Source organism: Halichoeres trimaculatus, unplaced genomic scaffold, assembly GCF_033239565.1.
Source record: "Halichoeres trimaculatus isolate MK-OKI-2021-1 unplaced genomic scaffold, fHalTri1.1 fHalTri1_scaffold_17, whole genome shotgun sequence".
In the NCBI taxonomy this organism is placed as follows: domain Eukaryota; kingdom Metazoa; phylum Chordata; class Actinopteri; order Labriformes; family Labridae; genus Halichoeres; species Halichoeres trimaculatus.
This window is the reverse complement of record NW_027437195.1, coordinates 10766883-10787471: the sequence shown is the minus strand read 5'-3', so window position 1 is coordinate 10787471 and position 20589 is coordinate 10766883. Positions and strand designations below refer to the sequence as shown.

The 20589-nt window shown below is 43.9% G+C and overlaps 1 protein-coding gene across 6 annotated transcripts in view; it reads right to left on the bottom strand.

The window, feature by feature from the left end:
* Nucleotides 1-20589, bottom strand: part of qkia (QKI, KH domain containing, RNA binding a) — an 82878-nt gene that overhangs the window by 14174 nt on the left and 48115 nt on the right. For all 6 annotated transcript variants that reach the window (XM_074691337.1, XM_074691340.1, XM_074691336.1 and 3 more), the window contains exon 4: nt 16178-16321. In XM_074691337.1, coding sequence (XP_074547438.1) covers nt 16178-16321 — 144 coding nt within the window. The remainder of the gene's footprint in view (nt 1-16177; nt 16322-20589) is intronic.

The following is a 20589-nucleotide window of genomic DNA, read 5'->3' as shown; positions in this document are numbered from 1 at the left end:
AGATTCAATCAATGAGGCCTATTTGTGAAATCAGCAGAGCGGGAAAAGCTATCAGGGAGGAGCAAGACGGAGGGGATGAGGAAGAGAGGGAGGGAGGGATGCTGTGAGCTAAAGTAGGTGAGCCGTGTCCTACTGCCACTACCTGACAACCCTGCGATGAGGTCACCAGATGCATGCTAAATCACTGTCATGCCTTTCTTTTTCATGACTGAAGCTTCTGTTCACGTGTTGAGAAACCCAAACTGCAGCCAAATGCTACACACAACAGAGCTAATGCTAAATGCTACATGTGTGCAACAGATGAGAAGCTGTCAGAGTGTTTATGGGGCTCCACCCTGACGCCTCGGCTCAAGACCCTTCCCGATCCATCTCACCCAGAGATAAACACAACAGGCGCTGGGATTAGGTCGGATGAATTTGCTCATGTCTTTGGCTGCAACTGAGGGGGAGTTTTTGCTCATATCTGGCAGGAGTTACCGTCTCTGCAGCTCATATCTGCTGGGAGAGGTGAAATGATGAGCAGTGAGAGATAGAAAGAAAGAAAGAGAGGTGGAACAAAAGGAAGGGGGAAAGAGCGCTGCAGAGCAACACCAAGAGAAAGCGTGAATGATTGTCTTTGAGTTGGTGGAGAGATGGAGAGATGTGCAGGGAGAAGAAAAGGATAGCCGGAGAATATGAGACAAGAAAAGACAGACAGCGTAGTGAAAACCAATTTGTCTGTTCCCCAGTGGGCTGACACCAGCTACGGCCTGCTTTCCTTCCCTGGCCTTGCTGCCAGTCTTCACAAACACACGTATGTACGGATCCTGTACACACACCCACACCCATATAAGCACACATATATCTGAGGCCGTAGCAGGGCTGGGGTCAGGATCTCTCCAAACTACTCCAATTACCTCAGCAGTAAACACAGGCTGCCCCAGCTGCCTCCTGGGATACAGAAAGAGGCAGAATGTGTAGAAGTGAGAAGGAGGGAGGAGGGGGAATTTAGCAGAGTTTATAGGAGGCGTTGGTTCGGGGGAGCCTCGGGGAGGGAGGAGTAGATGACTTCATGTAGAGGGGTGGATCTGGCAGTGGCGGCAGCTGGTTTTTCTCTCGTTCCCCTCCTTCTCCCACCTCCCTTTTGGTTCCTTCCCAAACTCTAACATCTGGAGGAAAATGATTACTCTCGCCACGCTGCCAAGACGACTTATCAACAATTCCACACTCTCCAGAAGCGGACGGTTAGGGGAGAGGAAGGAATGAGTACTTGTAGCGAACTTGAAAACATCTCCACACTAAATAAATAAGTGACAAGAAAGTTTAATCAATTCAAGGCAACTAAAGCAAACTTGGAAGTTGGATTTGGGCTGAGAAATGATGACATGCTCTCATCTCAGTAAACCTAACTCCCATGTTTCCAGAGAACAGACTGGGAATCAAACAAAAACCTTCTGTCTATAGAAAAACATACTGTACCAGTGAGAAAAACATGTATGCTTCAATACATAACATGACATCAAACCTTTTCAGTGAGTGTCCATCAGCGATAACAGGCTTCATAAGCACACAACCTTTCCCCCTTTCTCTTCCTCTAAAGGGATAGTTCAGTTTTTTTGAAGTGGGGTTGAATGAGCTCTATGTGACCACTAAGGACATTAGATACAGTAGAAAGTTGTCTCCTCTCCCTCAGTAAGACACAAACTGTTATCGCAGGTGACGAGGAAATAGACGCTCACAGGGAGAGACCGTACCAAATTCAAAGGCTATTTTCTCTGCCTACAAGAACTAAAATCAAAAAGTAATACCACAGTTTAAGAGTAGGCTACATAAAATATTTTTTAAGTGCATTAAGTCTTCGGAAAGATCAACATTTATCTGGACCTAACTAACTGGTCATGTATCCTTCCGCGCAGCGCTAGTGCGCTCCGTCCCCCCTCCTCCTTTCAGCTGTAGGGAATGTAAACAAGCTCTGCTTCGGGCGCCGGTTGTAGCCTTGTGTAAGTTTGATCAAGTATCGTAATTCTTTTGTTTGTACTCTAAGGATTGTGAGGCAGCGTAGGAAATTCAAAATGAGTGACTACGACAGCGACGATGAAGTTCCATTCACTTTAGAACCAAAAGGATACCTGTATGAACCGGAGCACACAGAAGAGGAGCTGCTACAGATGGAGACTGAAAGAAATACAGAGGAATCAACAGCGGACAACATTACTTTTTGATTTTAGTTCTTGTAGGCAGAAAAAATAGCCTTTGAATTTGGTAAAGTCTCTCCCTGTTAGCGCCTATTTCCTCGTCACCATCGGTTACAGTCTGTGTCTTACTGAGGGAGAGGAGACAACTTTCTACTGTATGTAATGTCCTTAGTGGTCACATAGAGCTCATACAACCCCACTTCAAAAAAAACTGAACTATCCCTTTAAGAGAGAGCAAGAATAAGTGCTTTATGCCCTTTCTGAAATTCACAAGTGCATTTTCAAAGGCAATTTTCTATCCTCTGCCTTGCTCTTCAGCTTTTGTAAACATATCTGCCAAGTGAATCAGGCCTCAACTGTATTTTCCTTTCCCCTTAAAGACTAGCAACACAATCTCCAGCAACTCTCTCCTCTGACTGTCTTATACCTTCACAACACTCGAGCAAAGCCTCTTTATTTCTCCTTTACTCTTTCGCTCCCCTTCCGCGCTCCCAGACAGCTCTGTTAGCGATGTGCGCCATTAGTCATGCTAAACCACCAACACACTAGCTCATTAGCATAGAAGTGAACCTGACTCCAGTCAGATTATTACAAACACATCTCGTCTGCTCCGCCCCATTACTGTCAATCACGCAGCTTACCGAGGTACAGTTGAAAGTGGCACATCATAAAGTCAGGAGCAAACTCTGTTAATTCTTTTTACTTTCTGCCTCCAAAGTGCCAAGGCCTCTGAGAATAAGTTGGTGTCATCCACTACATGCTAGTTTAATGTGGCTGGTCGTCACAGTCTGAGCCCTGGCGTTGGAACTGACTCCTGGATCTACTGGGATTAAAGCAACCTTTTAATATCCTGAAGAAGACAGAAGTGAGCAACAACAAGAGAAAGGAAATGAAAAGAAATTGAGAAAGAAAATGTCTCAGGCTCACTGCACTTTATAAATCTGAAAGAAGCGAAAACTCTTGATCTCTCCTATTAAAATCATTTCCAATAGCACAAGGGTAGAAAAAGCAGCGTGGAAACTCTGAGCGATCTTGTTTATCCTCAGAAACTGGGCTGGCATTCATCATAACATAACAGCATTAAGAAGGGATTAAACTTCATATAAATAACCTCGGAAAAAAACATACACAGGTTTAACCAAAAGATTTAGATATGTCATTAAAGCTGGCCGGCCTGCAGCTGCTTTGATGAACAGATGATGTTGGAGGCTAAGAGCAGGAGGGATCATTCTGTGCCACGATGTTCTACAGCTAAAAAACAGCTGTCCATTCTCTCCGCTCCCTCATCATCATCTGTTCCCCAACTACCAATAAAAGTCCATCCTTCCTCCCCCTGTCCTCCAAGCTGCACCCCAAACCTCCACCTAACACATCCACTCTCATTCGTTCCTCCTTCCACGTCTCTTTATCCCTCATTCCAGCGGGCTGCCAGACGCTGCATTGTTCTGTCCCTGCGATCCTTTAATGCCATCCAATCGAGCAGGGAATATCTTGAAGGGATTTGGCCGGGGATGATTTGGGAGCTTTAAATACTGCTGGGGGGATTTGCATCATTCAGAGATCCTGACTCCAGGCTGATCACTGGAACCTTTTCATAAAAACTGGGATCTAAGAACCTCCTGTAAGATTCAAATGTGGAAAAGTTTGGATGAAACTACCTGGACACTTTAAACTCGTTCCTATTGTTTCTGCTGTCAAAAAATCCAGTGCTGGTTTCATTGACAGGCCTTCAAATATCCCAAATACATGTGCCATATTTTTCAACTCCAAACAGCTGATTATGGAAAGATCTGAGAGAACTGAATCCTTTCTACAGCTCAAACACGTCATCTGATCACTAAAAAACAACTTCTACAAAGATACTTTGTGGGATTTGGATCAGTGAGTAGCTTACAGATCCAAATCAGGTCCATGTTAAGCCCACACAGATACTCAGTTTTCTTTTGTATTCTACTGACACAGATGTTGCACGATGTCTCTGCCAAGAAAAAAAAGAACATTGGGATTTCAAAAAAAGGAATGTTTGGGTTTAGTTCAGCCGCGCCATAAACACAGCCAAAGTTCCATCATGGGGAAAAACCCGTCAGAGCAGACGACAGGACTTGAAGTGTTGCTAACAAACAATAAGAGTGTGAAAAAGAAGAGAAGCGAACTGATAAGTGAATCGAATGAACCCAAGTGAGATAAATTCAACACTCAATACACATTGAGGGGAGACAAAGAAAGCTATCACTCTTGGGTTGGCTGGTGGGACTGAGAGAATGGAGTCTGAAATGACTTGAGCGACGGCTGGCAAAGCAAGTCATCAAACACTGTAGGGGCTGAATTTGATGGGCGGCCTTTGGGCTCTCTAAACGCTGAGCTCCACACAATCCTATTTTCCCTTCCTAAACACTGGGACACGCGGTCACTGGGGAGGCAGAGATGAAAGCGGTGTGTACTCGTGCATGTGTGTGTGTCCCCACTTTGCAGATGTTAAAGCCTGGCCCTGCTTAGACCCCTGAGGAGGTTCAGCAACCGCTGGAAATGGACAATGTACACAATGGAGTGTATACGAGGGAAAAATAGGGAGAAAGTGGGCTCAGGTCTCAATCAACATCAGACCTATGGAAATCCAGGGTCCAACAGACGGACCCTCAGGCACATGCACCCATGAAAACATCCACACACAAGAACATTCTGCATTTCCCCGCCTCTGTGTGGGGATTAAGGAGACCTTCAAAGAGAAGCAGAGATTGGCTAAGGGCTCACATGGTCCCTCTCCTTTCCCACCGGAGGGACCAGGGCAGATTAAAACTGCCCGGTCCTCTTAGCCCGCCTTGTTACCGCCCCCTCTTTCTGTGCTCTGAATCACGACACCCCCTCTCCCCTGGAGGAGCCCAGCGCAACCAGGTGGATTAGGAAGGAGGTTATTCTACAATGATGTGAGAGACCTGGGTGGTTTGGGACCCGGGCGCATGTGTATGTGTGTGGAGTGAAATTAAAAGGACAGTACAAGTGGGTAAGGCAATCTCGTAAGTGGTGCAGAGGGCTTGTGTACATAGAATGCGGCTTCACCAGGGATCTCGGCTGACTTGGAAATCTAAATGAATGAGACAAGAGAAGAAACAGGAGCATGTTCTCCTCAGAGGGAAGACGTAAAAGAGATGGAGGAGCTACAGGGTGTTGTTTCAAGGAGAAATAGAGGGAGGAAAAACTCAAGAGGGAGGACATGAGAAAGTGCTAATGTTGTGCAAAAGCTAAGGTTTGGTTTAGGAGTATGGGATCACAAAATCGAAAACTGCTGAAGCTTGATGTTATTTTTTTTGTTTCTGATGAATTGTTTTTTGATCAACTATTAAAACAGTAAAAATGGACATGTGTTCTTGTGAGTCTCTCCTTCGTCTATAATTGCCTACCTGTGGTTTGGTGGCTGATTTAGCAAAAACAAAAACAATCAGAGAGGTGAGGAAGGAGATACTGAAACCCTAAAGGACAAATGGTAATGGGATCTGAATTTTTATCCCTGTTTTGGAGTTGAGATCATTTCCGGTAGCTTGCTTTGCAACCACACTGGAATGATAATGGGTACTGAGAGCAGAACTGAGGAGGTCAAAGTCGCATGGTCTCTTTCTATAACACATTTCTAACAACAACTAATGAGCTTAGTATGGATCCACCTTGAGGGAGATGCACATGGTGCCACTTTCACGATCAAACAGCTGTGTCAGTGTTTGTGAGGGCAGTGATAAACATGTATTTAAAAGGCATAAAAGAAGCAGAGGAGACTTTTCCCTCCAGACTGACATTGCCTGAAGAAGTCTGCTGTCCTCTCAGTTTTAGGATCAGGAAATGAAAAACAGGAGGAGGACAGGACCAGGGACTGTGGCCAGGCTCCGGCAGGTTGCTCCCCGCAGGGGTACTGTTTCTTCAGGCCGACAACCACCTGTCTGCCCCTTAGGAGAGCTGAAGAGCTGGAGATGAGGAGGGATGGGCAGATGGAGGTTCAGGTGGGATAGATGGCAGGGGAGGAATCTTTGGGCCAGGACCAGAACAAGTCCTTCCTGTCGGCTTTGGGCTGACAGGAGAGACTTGGCACACATGGAAAGAGGCTCAATAGTTACCTTATGTAGTAAAAGCTTATGCAAAATAACACACTTGAACCAAGTGAAATAGTATTTTTTTCTTTCTTATCCTCTTCTAAATCTAAAGAGGAATGTAGTTTAATAAAGCACCTGGAACTCTGTGCTGTTTTGTTTGTTTGTGACTGGCACAGTGGAGATGGACAGCTCCAGTCTGCTGTGTGGTTTGTAATCTGTGTGGTGTTAACAGGATGTGGTGGCCTTGGGGTAACTGCAGACAAAATAATGAAAGAGAGTAGTGAATGGTTTGTGTCCTCAATCACAGAGAGGGAAGAGGGGGAAAGAGGGGGAGAGGGCTTTAAAAATCACAACAAGTCAAGGAAATAAAAGAGACTGAAGGGAGAAACAGAAGTGTGGAGCGACAGGTCGAGGACAATTTAAAGAATGAGAGAGACGTCTTTAATGATGCATAATGAACGGATGCTATAAATACCTCAGCTAGGAAAACGAAAGTAGCTTTTTCTTTGTGTTTCCAATCCAAGGTGGATGAAAGTAAATATGTGAAAAAAGTACACAATAACATCCAAACAACCAGCTCCTCAAAACAGTAGTTTGGTGGTTCCCTTTCCTTCCCATCCCTGACCTAGGAAGTACAGAAATAGTCTCCTTTGTCCTCTCTTCCTCTCTCAGGAGTACAGAGGGAGGGCCCAGGTTAAAAAACAGCTCCCAGCATCTTCTGCCAATAATCGTTTGTTTCCATGTCTGTAGCTTCAGCGTGATGAAACTGCCTGTTTATTCTGTACTCTGGTCACACAGGGATGGCATGATGTCTGGGTCTTGTCTGAGCTCACTTTTCAGGTGTTTGAAGTTGATGCCAACATCTGGGCCAGAGGGCTTCAGCTTTTCATTGTTGATTTGGAGTCTGGAGCGTGCTTTATGGGTGGCTATAGACCTGTCATGATAACAAATTTTGCTAAACGATAATTTTCCAAAATATTATTGCCGATAAACGATATTATTGTCAATATTATTTTGGTTTTTTTTTTCATTTTTTTCATTGATGTAATTATGATAAATGGGATAATAAAGTGAGTACACCATATCAAAGCAAGAAACTTTAATTTCTTAAGAGTATTTAACTGTAATTAAAAGGTCAGGATCTTTTAAATAAAATAAATCAAACAAAAAATATAATACATTTAACAAACAAGAAAGAGAAAAAAAATACAATGAAAATGAAATTGACTCCCTTTTAGAAAAAAATACATGTCACTGAAAATAATTAATACTACTCAAAAACAATAAAACATAGACCCTGTCTCTAAAGGAAAAACAACCCCCCCCCCCCAAAAAAAAAACAATAAAAACTCTAGCCTAAATAAAAGGGAGTTTATACAGTTCCTGAATTGTTTGTAACATGTACTTTTTCCCAGTCAATCCGTACTGTCTGTCAAACATTTTAAATATTTCTGGCTTTCAACCGTATTGAAGGGCTGCATTTCTTTGGCAATGTAGCTGTCTTTGAGCGCCCACCATTTGGCGCTTTTTTAAAATTTACTTTGCAGACCAAAAGCCTCAGTAAGAGCGGATTGTAAAAGAACAAGGCTCCACTGCACCTCCCCTTCTTCTTCTTCGTCGCCACTATTTTCAAACAAATGCGACATATCAGCTCGTTGGTGTTCATGAGCTCACACTTTGTTCATTCTGATAAAAAACAAAATATTCTCACACTGGGACTGTGGCAGGCGGCTTAAGAACCGTATCTTTTGTGCCATCACTCATATTAGCGTGTGTTTCCTCCTTACCCCTCAGGAGGCTCGCATCAGCTCTCTCCGTGTGTACGCGCGAGCAGCCCCGTCTTCACCCCAAAGATCGCATATTTGACAGATGCTCACTCTGCTATAAATCCGCTAAATCCGCTATAGAACCTATGCACCCCGATGTTAGGAAAGATAGACGTAGTGAGCCATCTTCTCATTCAGCCTCTTTGGTTGAAAGAGAGGAGGAAAACAAACATACAGTTTATCGAGGCTGGCAAACTTACCGAGGACGTTTTTATTTATCGTTCGGTTAATTGATTTATTGATTATCATGACAGGCTTAGGTGGCTACTGGGACAAAATTGGTGCGTGTCATAAAGATGGGGAGAAAGAAGCTGGGGATTTATAAATGTTTGTGAGCATGCATGGACAAATTCTCTCAGCCACTTGTCTCATGCAAACCATTCAAATGATATGTAGCAGTAATTATTATTGGCATAAGTGTCAGAACAGGCATGTCTGTTTGCTGTGGTTAAACGGTTTAAGAGGTCAATTCCAATTACCCACTTATCACCTCCAGATGATTAATCAGAGGTGATTTACACATCACACAGTTTCAGTGTTTGCTCTCCCGGTTACAAGGTTTTAGAAGGTGTCTGTGAAGTACCCATCTCAGGGGTATCAGGGGGGCACACGAGGAGCAAAAGGCTGCATGAGCGAGTACAAAGAGTGCGAGGATGAGAAGATGGATAATGATGAAAGTGGCAGACGAGAGAATGGCTGGGAGTCAAAGGTCACACCGCTTCCACGCCAATCTCTACTGTGTGCGAGTGAATGGACGTTCAGAAGGCTCCACAAAGAGATTAACACACCAACACACAGACACACACACACACGGCGGTGAGGAAACAGCTTAGCAGCAATGAGGGAGGAGCACAGCGAGGCAGTCTCAAGCAGAGGTCACCAAGTCAAGGAAGCCAATTAAAAAGATGATTAACATTCATGTGGGAGATGCAGTGTCTACGTGCAGGTGGGATGGTCTCACATACACATATATAATGAGAGCAGTGAACAGTGCAGTCCAGCCTGTTGTAGCTGTGGTGTCCTGGGAGGTGGAGATCAGGAGGTTAATATGATCCAATCCAGCTCCTTCATTAGCCTGATGAAGGTAATAACAGCCTACAGGGACGAAGAGGCTGCCAGGTTGACTAAAAGTATCTACCTACTGCCAGGATGAAACTCCTCCAGCCTACTTGAGCCTGTTGGCAGAGTGAGATAATAGCCACTTCAGCCGTTTACCTCATTTACATGCACACAAATGTACAGTATGTGGGACAAGAACCAAGACTGAGGACTTTTTTTTGCGCCGTGTGAGGAGGGTTCATCCATCATGCTTACAGGACTAGAAACTTAAAAAGAACTGATGTGATCCCTAGGTAGTCTTGTTTACAACTAAATTTTGTTAGCTTCCAGTTAATAAAGTCACTCCAACTGCCCACAAAGCAAAGGCTTATTGTTTATATGTTTTATAAAAACGTTAAATCCTTGTATTTTATTTTGACGTGTGATGAAAAAAAGACAGCATCAACATTTGTGATGTAATCTGCTTTCAGTTTAGTCACCGTCCAAGCTGATCAATGAGGCTAAATGAGAAGTATGAGTGTCTGATCTGGTGGATGTGGCTGGAAATGACATGTGATGGTGCTGGAGATTAAGAGTAAATAAGGGGAGAATAGTAGTGATAGGTAGAACTAACAGAGAATAAACATCATTAATTGGAGAGGCACACATGGATGGATGCAGCCAGATGGTGTTTTGTACTCATTTGTCAGACGCTAGTGACAGAGAGCTGGAGAAAGGGAGGGCTGGAAAGAGAGAAAGAAAAAAACGAAAAGAGGTGTTTAATGATTGCATAGTCAGTACACTGCAGCCTAGAAAAAGACTTGCACTGTTTAAATGTAGCCCTGCTTGTTCTGCATCATCTACTCTGTGTGCCTTTCCTGTCTGAGTGGCTCTGATGGTGCTGCCATTGTAGCACTCTGCCAAGCCGGATGCATACTGGTGAGTACAGACAAAACACCCTGCCGATCGCCTAACTTGGCGTCCATTAGGGTCCATCTGTCTGGCTTTTACAAAAAAACACCATTTACTGTATGTTCTTCCTAAAAGGAGGCCTGTAGCAGAGGGAGAAATAGGAGAGAAAATGAGAGGGATGAGGAGAAACAGAAGGCTCAAGAGAGCAAAAGACAGGAATGGGAACAAAAGGGTTGGCTAGCAGGTTTGCCCATCAGAGAAACTCACTCTTAGCCCGGGAGAACTGCAATGAGTCTGGGGTGGCAAACATAAAAACTGAAGGAGAGTTCTCACTCTGCTGTCTGCTGCCAAGGTAGTTTATTAAAATGAAAAAGTGGAGCAATTAAATCATCTCCTACTTTCCATAACAAAGAGTGGAGTTACAGAAGTGTAGAAGATACCAAATATAGAACTGTGTGAAAGGGGCATGAAAGGATGACGGGGGGGAATAAGAGGACGGAGCACAAGAGGGAGCAAGAAGCCGGAGCGAGAGAGCCGGACTGGGATCTTAAAGTGTGCAAATGGAGAGAAGTGCTCGAGGCCACTGGTCTGCTCTGGCTGCTACCATCCTCACTTTGTTCTCTGCGATGACGCTTTCATTCAAGGAGACGTGCTCTCGCTTCTCCAGGGCCAAAGTGCCACTGTGCCAGCCAGCTCTTTCTTTCTCTGTGTGCTCCATTCTTACCTAACCTTTTCTGCTTCTGGGGTTTCTTTATCAGTCTGTGTGTGTGTGTGTGTGCATTTGTGTGTGCATTCAGGGATTCAAGGCTAGCCTGCCACCTGCCTTAATGTACTGTAGGAACCTCGAGGCGAGTGTCTGCCGTCAGCACACTGAATCAAATATGAGGCAGTTAAGATAACATTGTCCAAAGTCCCTTTTGTCAGACAATCACACAGCACAAATAGCGTGGTGTTACTTCACATCCTGACATAACATATGGCAGATCGTGCCTTAACTGCACTCTCCTCTTTTTTTCTTCAAAATGATGGATAAAAACAAAATGATTCACTTTATACTGGATCAGTCTCTGCAGATCAAATGATATTCACATGAGACAGGAAACAGCAGACTTTGCACTGGCCTACAAATCTTGTTTATGGCTGACTCATGTTGTTTCCAGGGTGCTATGTTAACGGTTTTTAGCTCAGGTCTTTTTTACAGTGGAACTTGCACACATGAATTACATGCTTAGTTTCATAGATTGATTCTTGCTGAAATTAATGTGAAGGTCAAAGCTAGTAAGACTGGTAAGCTGGTAAGACTCAGCACTCGTAAAAGCTAGGTTGGCAAAAAAACTGTTGAAAGTATTCAAATGGAAAAAATGTCAAAGTTGCTCCCCTGAGTAGCACTGCCTTCATAGTGCGCAACCATGGACCGTATATAAAGTGGATTGTACAGTTTTGAAGCCAAAATACCCCCCTCACAGGCGCAGCCATTGGTAGCAGTTGTGCAGCCAGAGTCTGCACAGTAGAGACTGTGAGGGATTCTGGGAGAATCTGAGTGGAGCTGGGTGACAATAATTATAATTATTCTTCTCTTTTAAGAGTCTAATCACTTCTTAGCTCTCCCTCCTGACATATTTTTTTATCCCTCCCAAAAAATGCACAAGAACGGCAGCTGTCAATCATTGTTTAACATAACGTAAAACCTTGTTTTTGACCTCTCTTAACTAAAAAACAAAACTTTTCAGAAAAAAGAGAACTTGAATACAAGACAGCCAAATACTATCTTCAAATCACCACAACAATCGGACTTGAGAAATATTTCTAGGAGGTGTATTAATTTTTCAGTTTGACCACAGCCCATCTGAAATGACTGGAGAGTTAAATTTTTTGACCTATACTGCAGCCAGTCACCAGGGGGAGCAGTTTTTGTGGCGACCTCACTTTGAGCTGAGTGCGATGATTTTTTTACAGTCTATATGCACGACGGGTTTGAGGGTCAAGCAGCTGCATTGGTAGAGAGGCTCCGGCACCTTATTCAGGGGCCAAACCCACATACTCAGCTCCACACTGACCTGAAGGGACCAATCAGAACATATCATTCAACAGGAAATATTTTATTGTATAGCCCAAGAAAGCGGACAATACCTGCACGCTGAGTCAATCACTGTCACTCTGCAGCTCTTCCAGGAGAGCTGAGGCAGAATGGACCTCTCAGGGTTTCTGCATACAGCTCTGTGACCGTCTGTGTGGAGGTTACCTGAAGTGCAGTGGGGCTCTGCTGCAGGCTCCGTTTGAGGGCTTTAACCCCAGACTCAAGGGATGAGCAGCACGTTTTCTGTCTGTGTGTGTGGATGCATGTGGAAGTCTGGGCATGCGTATCCATGTGTGTGTGCTGGTGTAAGTGTGTACCAGGGGCAGGATCAGTGGAGTAAATCCACACTTGAAAGAGTAGCTCAATCAGGCTCTCCCACCCATCTCTCCCTCTGTCTCTCTCATCTCGCCGATGTTTTCCCCCCTGCTCCCAGTTCATGGGGAGTTGAAGAGTTCGTGGAAATAGGGAGCAAAAGGGCGCTACGGAGGGCAGAGAGGAACAAATATGGATCCCCTCACAACTGTCAGTCAATTTTTGGGTAAACAGCTGTGGTTAGGAGGAGTGTTACAAAGCAAGGATGGATGGTTGATTGATTCAGACATGGAGGAATGTAAAACGTACAGAGTGAACGATGAAACACACTCTGTTGACTGCTTAAAAAAAATCCAAAGTTCGAGTGCACGCTGCTCTTGTTAAATGCAGATGTTCAGAATCGTACATTAGAAAAAAGATCCAGAGCATATTTTTTTCATGAGAGATGAAAACACTAACAAGTCCATATGTTTTGTATGCTGACGTAAACACTCCGAGCCTGACTGACGTCAATCTGTGTTAAGCCTCCCTGGTTAAGTAAAGATGATTTCACCACCAGGCACCCTGTCTCCTCATCCACAGTCAGGCAGTTATGAGATTATTCAAAAGCAAAAACTATCATTAACCAGCCTTAATCTTCCATTTGACACCAAGTTAGCAGACACAACAGCTCTCTGGTTGTCGTCTATCCCCTCTTTTTGTTTCAGCTCTAACTGCTGCGTCTCCACAATGACGAGTAAAGCCCGTTCCTTGAAAGGGAATAAAAAGCATGACCTCGTTTTGTTTCCAGCGTGATTTAATAAAGGAGATTTTACGCTGCCAAAAGTGGAAAAGATGCCCTTCATTAGAACATTGCATAACCAGCGTGTCCAGACTTTAATCCAATCTAGTTTAGCATGATAAAGGCCATAACTGCCAGCCAACTCCACCGCCCACCCTCTCATGGCATGTGCATATCCACATTAACTCAATGACAAGGAAGACGACACAGAGCCTCAAGGAGCACCACCACCACATTCAGGACAGGACTCTGGCTACTTGTGCCATACTTACACTACGTCACTTCTATTGGCATTTAAATTTGTCGTCCTCCAGGCCAGCGTCAGGCCGCTGAGGTGAAGTGCATTAAGAGTTCGGCATCTAATGGACTCAGAATGAAAGGGCAGAATGACTTAATGAGGTATTGACGCAAAATATGATTTAAAATAAATGATGAAACTCGAGAGGGATACGGTTTACTCTGAGAAAAGAGATGGGGATATTTTGCCTCAATAATTGAAGCGTCTATACACAGAAAACACACGTCTATCTAACAGAGGGATCTTTTCATTACATTTAAATGAACAAAGATGCTGTACTTGAAGGAAAAATGGCCTCTGGTGTACTGCAATGGGTCATTAATTAGCTCTATAAAACTCGCATTTGAATTAAGGGAAGAGAGAAACTTTTTATGAGCAGGATTTCATTAGCGTCTCAAAAGAGCTCATGAGTGCTTTCTTCTGTTTGAGTAATAAAGGAGCTTCTCCTTAACCCCATAAATGGTTCAGGTACTGATTCACCAGACCATCTTTTAATGCTCTTGTCAGGCTGTAAAAAGCGTTCAGATTTCTCAAAAAGTGATGAAGCTATTTCTGTGTTACTCCATTCAGATGAGAGCTGGATGCCGAGAGCTGTCATTGACTTGAAAAGGACGCCAAAAAAGGGGTTTAGCTGCGTGTGTCTGCACGTGTGTTAACAGTGACTCACTCTGCATCACTCTTCAAAACGTTGGCGCTTTTAGAGATGGCTTTCTCTTGGTGTTTGTGAGCGTGTTTGCATGTGTGGTAACATCCTGGGTGTGTGCACGCAGGCTGTGGAGATCCGAAACACTCAAACAAAACAGGCGCCTGAAGAAGTGACAGGCAGGCTGGATAAAGGAGAGACGTTTTCTAGAAGGGACATGAATTGAAGTGTTTCCACGTTGTTAGGCTGAGCTGAGGCCTGACGGAGACAGGGAGGACGGATCGAAATAGACAGTAGGCTCTGATGCAGTGTCACCGCCTGAGTCTGATCTTCCATCAACAATTGGTTAAATTCAGATAAGCTACACAAAACTTGCTGCATGTATCTCAATACAAGCATATGACCTTAACGTGAAATGTAGCTATCACAGTCAACACATCCTTAAAGGGATAGTTCAGTTTTTTTGAAGTGGGGTTGTATGAGCTCTATGTGACCACTAAGGACATTAGATACAGTAGAAAGTTGTCTCCTCTCCCTCAATAAGACACAGACTGTAATCAATGCTGACGAGAAAATAGACGCTAACAGGGAGAGACAGTACCAAATTCAAAGGCTATTTTCTCTGCCTACAGGCACTAAAATCAAAAAGTAATACCACAGTTTAAGAGTACGCTAAATAAAATATTTTTTAAGTGCATTAAGTCTTCGGATATATAAACATTTATCCGGACCTAACTAACTGGTCATGTGTCCTTATGCGCAGCGCTAGTGAGCTCCATCCCCCCTCCTCCTTTCAGCTGTAGGGAATGTATGCGGATGTTTTCCTCTGTATTCCTTTCAGTCGCCATCTGTAGCAGCTCTTCTTCTGTGTACTCCGGTTCATACAGGTATCATTTGGTTCTAAAGTGAATGGAACTTCATCGTGGCTGTCATAGCCACTCATTTTGAATTTCCTACGCTGCCTCACAATCCTTAGAGTACAAACAAAAGAATTACGATACTTGATCAAACTTATACGAAGCTACAACCGGCGCCCGGAGCATAGCTTGTTTACATTCCCTACAGCTGAAAGGAGGGGGGACGGAGCACACTAGCGCTGCGCGGAAGGATACATGACCAGTTAGTTAGGTCCGGATAAATGTTTATATTTCCAAAGACTTAATGCACTTGAAAAATATTTTATGTAGCGTACTCTTAAACTGTGGTATTACTTTTTGATTTTAGTTCTTGTAGACAGAGAAAATAGCCTTTGAATCTGGTATTGTCTTTCCCTGTTAGCGCCTATTTCCTCGTCACCATCGATTACAGTTTGTGTCTTACTGAGGGAGAGGAGACACCTTTCTACTGTACCTAATGTCCTTAGTGGTCACATAGAGCTCATAGAACCCCACTTCAAAAAAAAGAACTATCCCTTTAAGTCAGATTCTGTTTTTCTAAAGAAAAAGACATACAAGGCATTTCTATTCAAGTAACCCTTCATCTTTTCTTCTTGCCAAGCACTAGCTGGCCCTGTTTCTGCAAGCTACCATGCCCTGTGTGCTCCCACCTGATGGCAAACCAGGGCCATCAGCTGCCATGTCCACCTGGCTACCAGAGTAAACAGAGAAAAATGCACACCGCATGCCAAACTACCAGCAGACATCACCAGCGGCTCAGCGTGTGAGGAAGTTTAGGCAGAGGGGAGGCGGAGATGAAATGTGGCAGTCACAGGAGGTGCTGAGCTGATAGCTGTGTTTTTTCCACTCTGCTGGGGGCACGGCCAGCCTGTTCCCCTGGTCTATATGTGGAAGTAAACAGGATGCTAGCAGTAGGAGAGAGGTGATGTGCCATATGCAGCCCCATCATCCTGTTGTTTGGACCGGGGTTTGCTCGGCACTAAATCAGGGTAAAATGCACCGCGCCCTTTGTGTCAACTCAAAGTACTGTAGAGAGCATTAAATACCTTATCAGCCCCCACTGTGTGTGTGTGTGTGTGTGTGTGTGTGTATATATGTATGTGTGATGAGTATATATGAGCTTATAAGTATATGTACTCACAGCAGGTACGAGGAGCTTCTTCACCTCCTCCACCGCTCTCCTCATCTTGATCTCCGCTCTGGCCTGTGAGTCCTCCACTGTGATCAGGACATGAAGGTCTTCGTTTAGGTGTTCCCAGTTTGGCTTCCCTCTGTTCTGCTCCTCCTGGACACAGAAAAAGAAAAGAAAGGGAGAGGGACAGTGAGTGGATGTGACAGTGTGAGTGTGTTGGAGTCCTGGTGAGGCAGCGCAGCGTATCAGAGGAAGCAGAGGCGAGAAGCAGGCGTACACAGAGGACATCGGAGGCCCTGTGAAGAGAAGCGGGATGACAGGAACAGCCCTTTAGTCAGCTATTTAGCTTTAACTTTGAAAGGACACCCTTCTTTAATAGATCCCTCGCTTCAGAGAGACAAAGACGACAGCTAGCCCTGCAGCAATTAATATCGCTGAAAGATGGATGGGTGGAGGGATCAGAGAGACGGATGGGGATTTTTAGCAAGCAGGAGCTGATGATACATGGATAAAGTTGCACAGCTCGTGAAGGTGTACGAGCATGTGCTTCCGTCTCTGACTTGTGTCTGTATGGACAATAATGTTAGAGCAACAATAGCTCTCAGAGGGCTGAGTTTTCCTCCTGAAAAGGCAGTGCAAAAAACTCCCAAGAGGACGCTAAATTGAAGCACTCGCAGTACCTGAAAAGCAAAATAGGCTGTATTCAAAACCAACATCCCTGCTTGATATCTTTTCAACAAGCTCAAATAGGAGGCAGTTTCAGTTTTTGAATTGGGAAGGCAGAGGTTTGGATATTTTGCTTCTGTGAAAAGCCCTGTAACACTTGAGTCTTTTGTTAAAAGGAAAAATGGGATACGAAGGGACAATGATAAAGTAGCCTCATATTTGCCGATCTTTTTAAATATGCTTTTCAGTGTGGCGTAGCTACTTTTCTCCCTCTTCTGGTTGCCCTGCTGACAGTGAACGCAGCGAGCAGACACCGAGAGTGCTCTAAAAGGCTTTTGAGGTTGTATCACATGTCACTGTACGACCATGAAAGCCAGCGGTTTTGAAAGCTGACTACTTCCCCCTGAGGTGAGGAGCTGAGGTCTAGGTTGTCGGAAAAAGACAACCACGGTTTCTCTGATGAGTGACACCACAAAAAAGGGGATTATAAAGTTACGGCGGCGGGATCTGACTGGTTCTGATGAAGACAAAACAGAGATGTCAAAAGCAGTGTGAGTCAGGAATATTTCAAAAAACAGATCTGTCATTGATTTTTCTCAAAAAGAGGTCAGCATAAAAAGGAGCATCTCACAGATCTCTGGCCTCCTGCTGCTGGTGAGGGTTTGAGCAGCTTGTAGATGATCAATGTGCCACTTAACCCCGCCCACTCCGACCACCTCAGCTTCACATGGCTGCTCATTTGGGAGTAGTGAGTCACTGGGATTGTGTCTTGATTACAAACAATGCATTGTTTTGCTCTGCAGGAGGGTCACCTGACATGGTTTCAATAGGATCAATGCACACACATGCATACACCTCGAGCTAAGTGCCACCCACCTCCTTTCTACTCCACTGAGACCTGTTGCCATGGCACTGCTCTTTACAACACACACACTCACACACACATACACACAGGAAAAAGTTCAATATTCCCCTCTCGTTTTCCCCTTTTCCACACAGGGGGGAGGGCCTAGTTTCAGCAGTCTGGCCATTATTTCACCAGGGCTGTTTGCTCATGGCCTATTAAGGGACACAGGGACTGGAAGATGACTCAGCATTTTTTGAAAGGGGGCACAGACTGACAGGCTATGAAGGCTGCTGTATGCAGGATAGTGCAGGAGAGCACATGGTGGACATAAATGCACATTTATTGACAGAATGTTGCAGTCTGTCAATAAATCTCAGTGGATCACATGCCAGCCGCTGGGGCAACTTTCAGATTTGGTTTGGACTGTGTTCAAAGAGCAAAAAAGAGGAATACACACACACTCACATGCACACGCCTCACACCAGCGTGACTGCCTGTGGAACAAGGTCACTGTGCCCCCTCTGAGAGAAAGTGACAGCATGACAAACATGAGGGGTGGAGAGAGGGGGGCCTGGTGGGAGGGTGAGAAAAGGAGAAGGGAGGGTGGCTCAAGGGAAGGGGAATACTGGGAAGGCCTCTGACGGGAATGTCCACGCTCGCCCGACATCAAATGCCACGGCAGTAACCACGTCGCGGAGGGTAATCGCTTTTGGCAAAATATGCGGTATGAATAAATAGCACGGCCTCGGCATGTAGAAATAACATCTAAGAATAGGATCAGAAGGAAAGACTGCGCATCAGCTATGTGGCCTGACGTCCATCGTGTGTCTGTGCAGCACCTGTTTGCCTGACGGCTGTCTCACTCCTGATCTTGAGTCTGGGCAGCTTCAAATCTCCACATGGGGGACACCGCACGCAAAAAGGTTATGAAAATTGTTAAATAAGTCTCTTGCTTCTGACTAGGGCTGAACGATTTTGGAAAATGATCTAATTGTGATTTTTGGACTAATATTGCGATTGCAATTAAGCATGCAATTTTATTTATTCATCCATTTATTTATTAATTTTTTTTTGTTGAATTTTGTTTTATTTATTTATTTAGTTTACTTTATTTTATTTATTTTATTTTGTTTTATTTTATTTTATTTTATTTTATTTTAATTATTATTTATTTTTAATTAATAAAATCATTCTTTATCATTCTATAGTATGTAGGAAAGGCCTACATGTGGTCATGAAATTAAATAGACTGAAGGTTTGTGTACATGAAACTGTTTTAAAATTTAATTTTTATGAAATGCAGACTCTACGATTTGAAAATTGCACTCTGTTACATTGGGATGTCGGTTTAAATTTGATTAATTGTTCAGCCCTACTTCTGACCAGTCCTTACCGTTTGCAGGTTGTGTTCAAAATAAAACCAGACAGTTCAGGCTGGTTGTTCACATTTTACTTCAGTGATCCTCAATACCAGCATTCCCCCTGAACCCCTGAAGCTGGAAGCAATTTACTGCAACACACAAGAGCACACGACAGCACACAACAGCACCCATATTTGCCGACAAAGCTTTCAATCCTCAGCGCAGCGGCTGAAGGTCAGTCTGAATTTATGAACCACACTGCTGCCTCAACGAGAATGTGGACTATGAGCTGCCACTATTTTGTCCTACCAATGTTGCACTTAACACTCAGAGAGAAATCTTGACCTGGTTTTAACTCTGCCTCTGCTTCTGTGAACGGTCCCCGCTCCTTTGATTCTGAAGGACGTACCCTGCCGGGGTTGAGGCTTAATGCCAGCAGGACAAACAGGTGCAGGGAGGAGCATCGGGGGCAAGAAAGGACAAATGGTGGCTGAATGTAGTGATAGTGACAAAAAATATCAACTTGAATAGAAATCTTGAATAAAAAAAAATGATTCTTTTTAAGAGTTCTCAGAATGAAAAGTCTTTGCAAATAAGTCAAGCTGTCAAAAAATGTTATAAGTATGACAATAAACGCTGCAGAGTTTAAAAACTCTTTCTTAATTTTGGTCCTTTGCTCTGACAGCTTTAGTTTAAACTCACTTTAAAGTTCATGTCTAAATCCTCAGAGAGTGTAAACCTTGAGAGTAACAAAGGGAAACGTTCAGGATAAGAAACAATAATACAGCACACATCATTAAATGAGGTTATAAAACTAGCTTCAGTAACGTGACACAGGCACGATCTACGTCACACTATTAGTCATCAGCGTCTTCACATTTATCTCAACTCTGTAAAAGAAATCCTGTGATATTGCTGTACTTTTCTTATCAACGTACCCGCTCTGTCTCAACTGTAAATGAAGAAGACGACAACACTTTGAGCTGAATCAGGTCAGGGTGTTAGAGATCAGGAGATGAAAATGCTAAAAGAGCAAATGAGAGCATCACTGACTGGATGTCTGTTTCATTTTGATTAAAAGTGACACCATCTAGTTTTAAGCACAGCAACATGGGGTCAATTTGGCTGAAGGTAAAGCGTGTGTGCTGTCCATGACATATTTAAGCTGCTACTGACAGACAGCAAAACAAATCATGGCACAAATAAACAGCCAGGACAATCTGACACAGACTGTTTCTCCAAGTCGAGTTCCCCAAGGACACTCAGCGTGGCTCAGAATAACACAGCTGTGCAGGTGCCATTTGTAATCTCTCACTGAGAGAGGTGTGCACAGAAAACTAAATGAATCAGGGCTTCACTTTTGAAAGTAATTGTACCTGTGATTTAATTTCTGTGGATCCAGATGTTATTTTGGAGGAGCCCTTTTTACTTACATCTATTACAGCAAAATAAAGAAATGAGCAAATAAGCTTCCTCCCTCTGGCCAGCTCAGACTTAAAAAGAAAACAAAGAAAGACAGAGACAGAGAGTGCTGTGGTGTTGAGCTC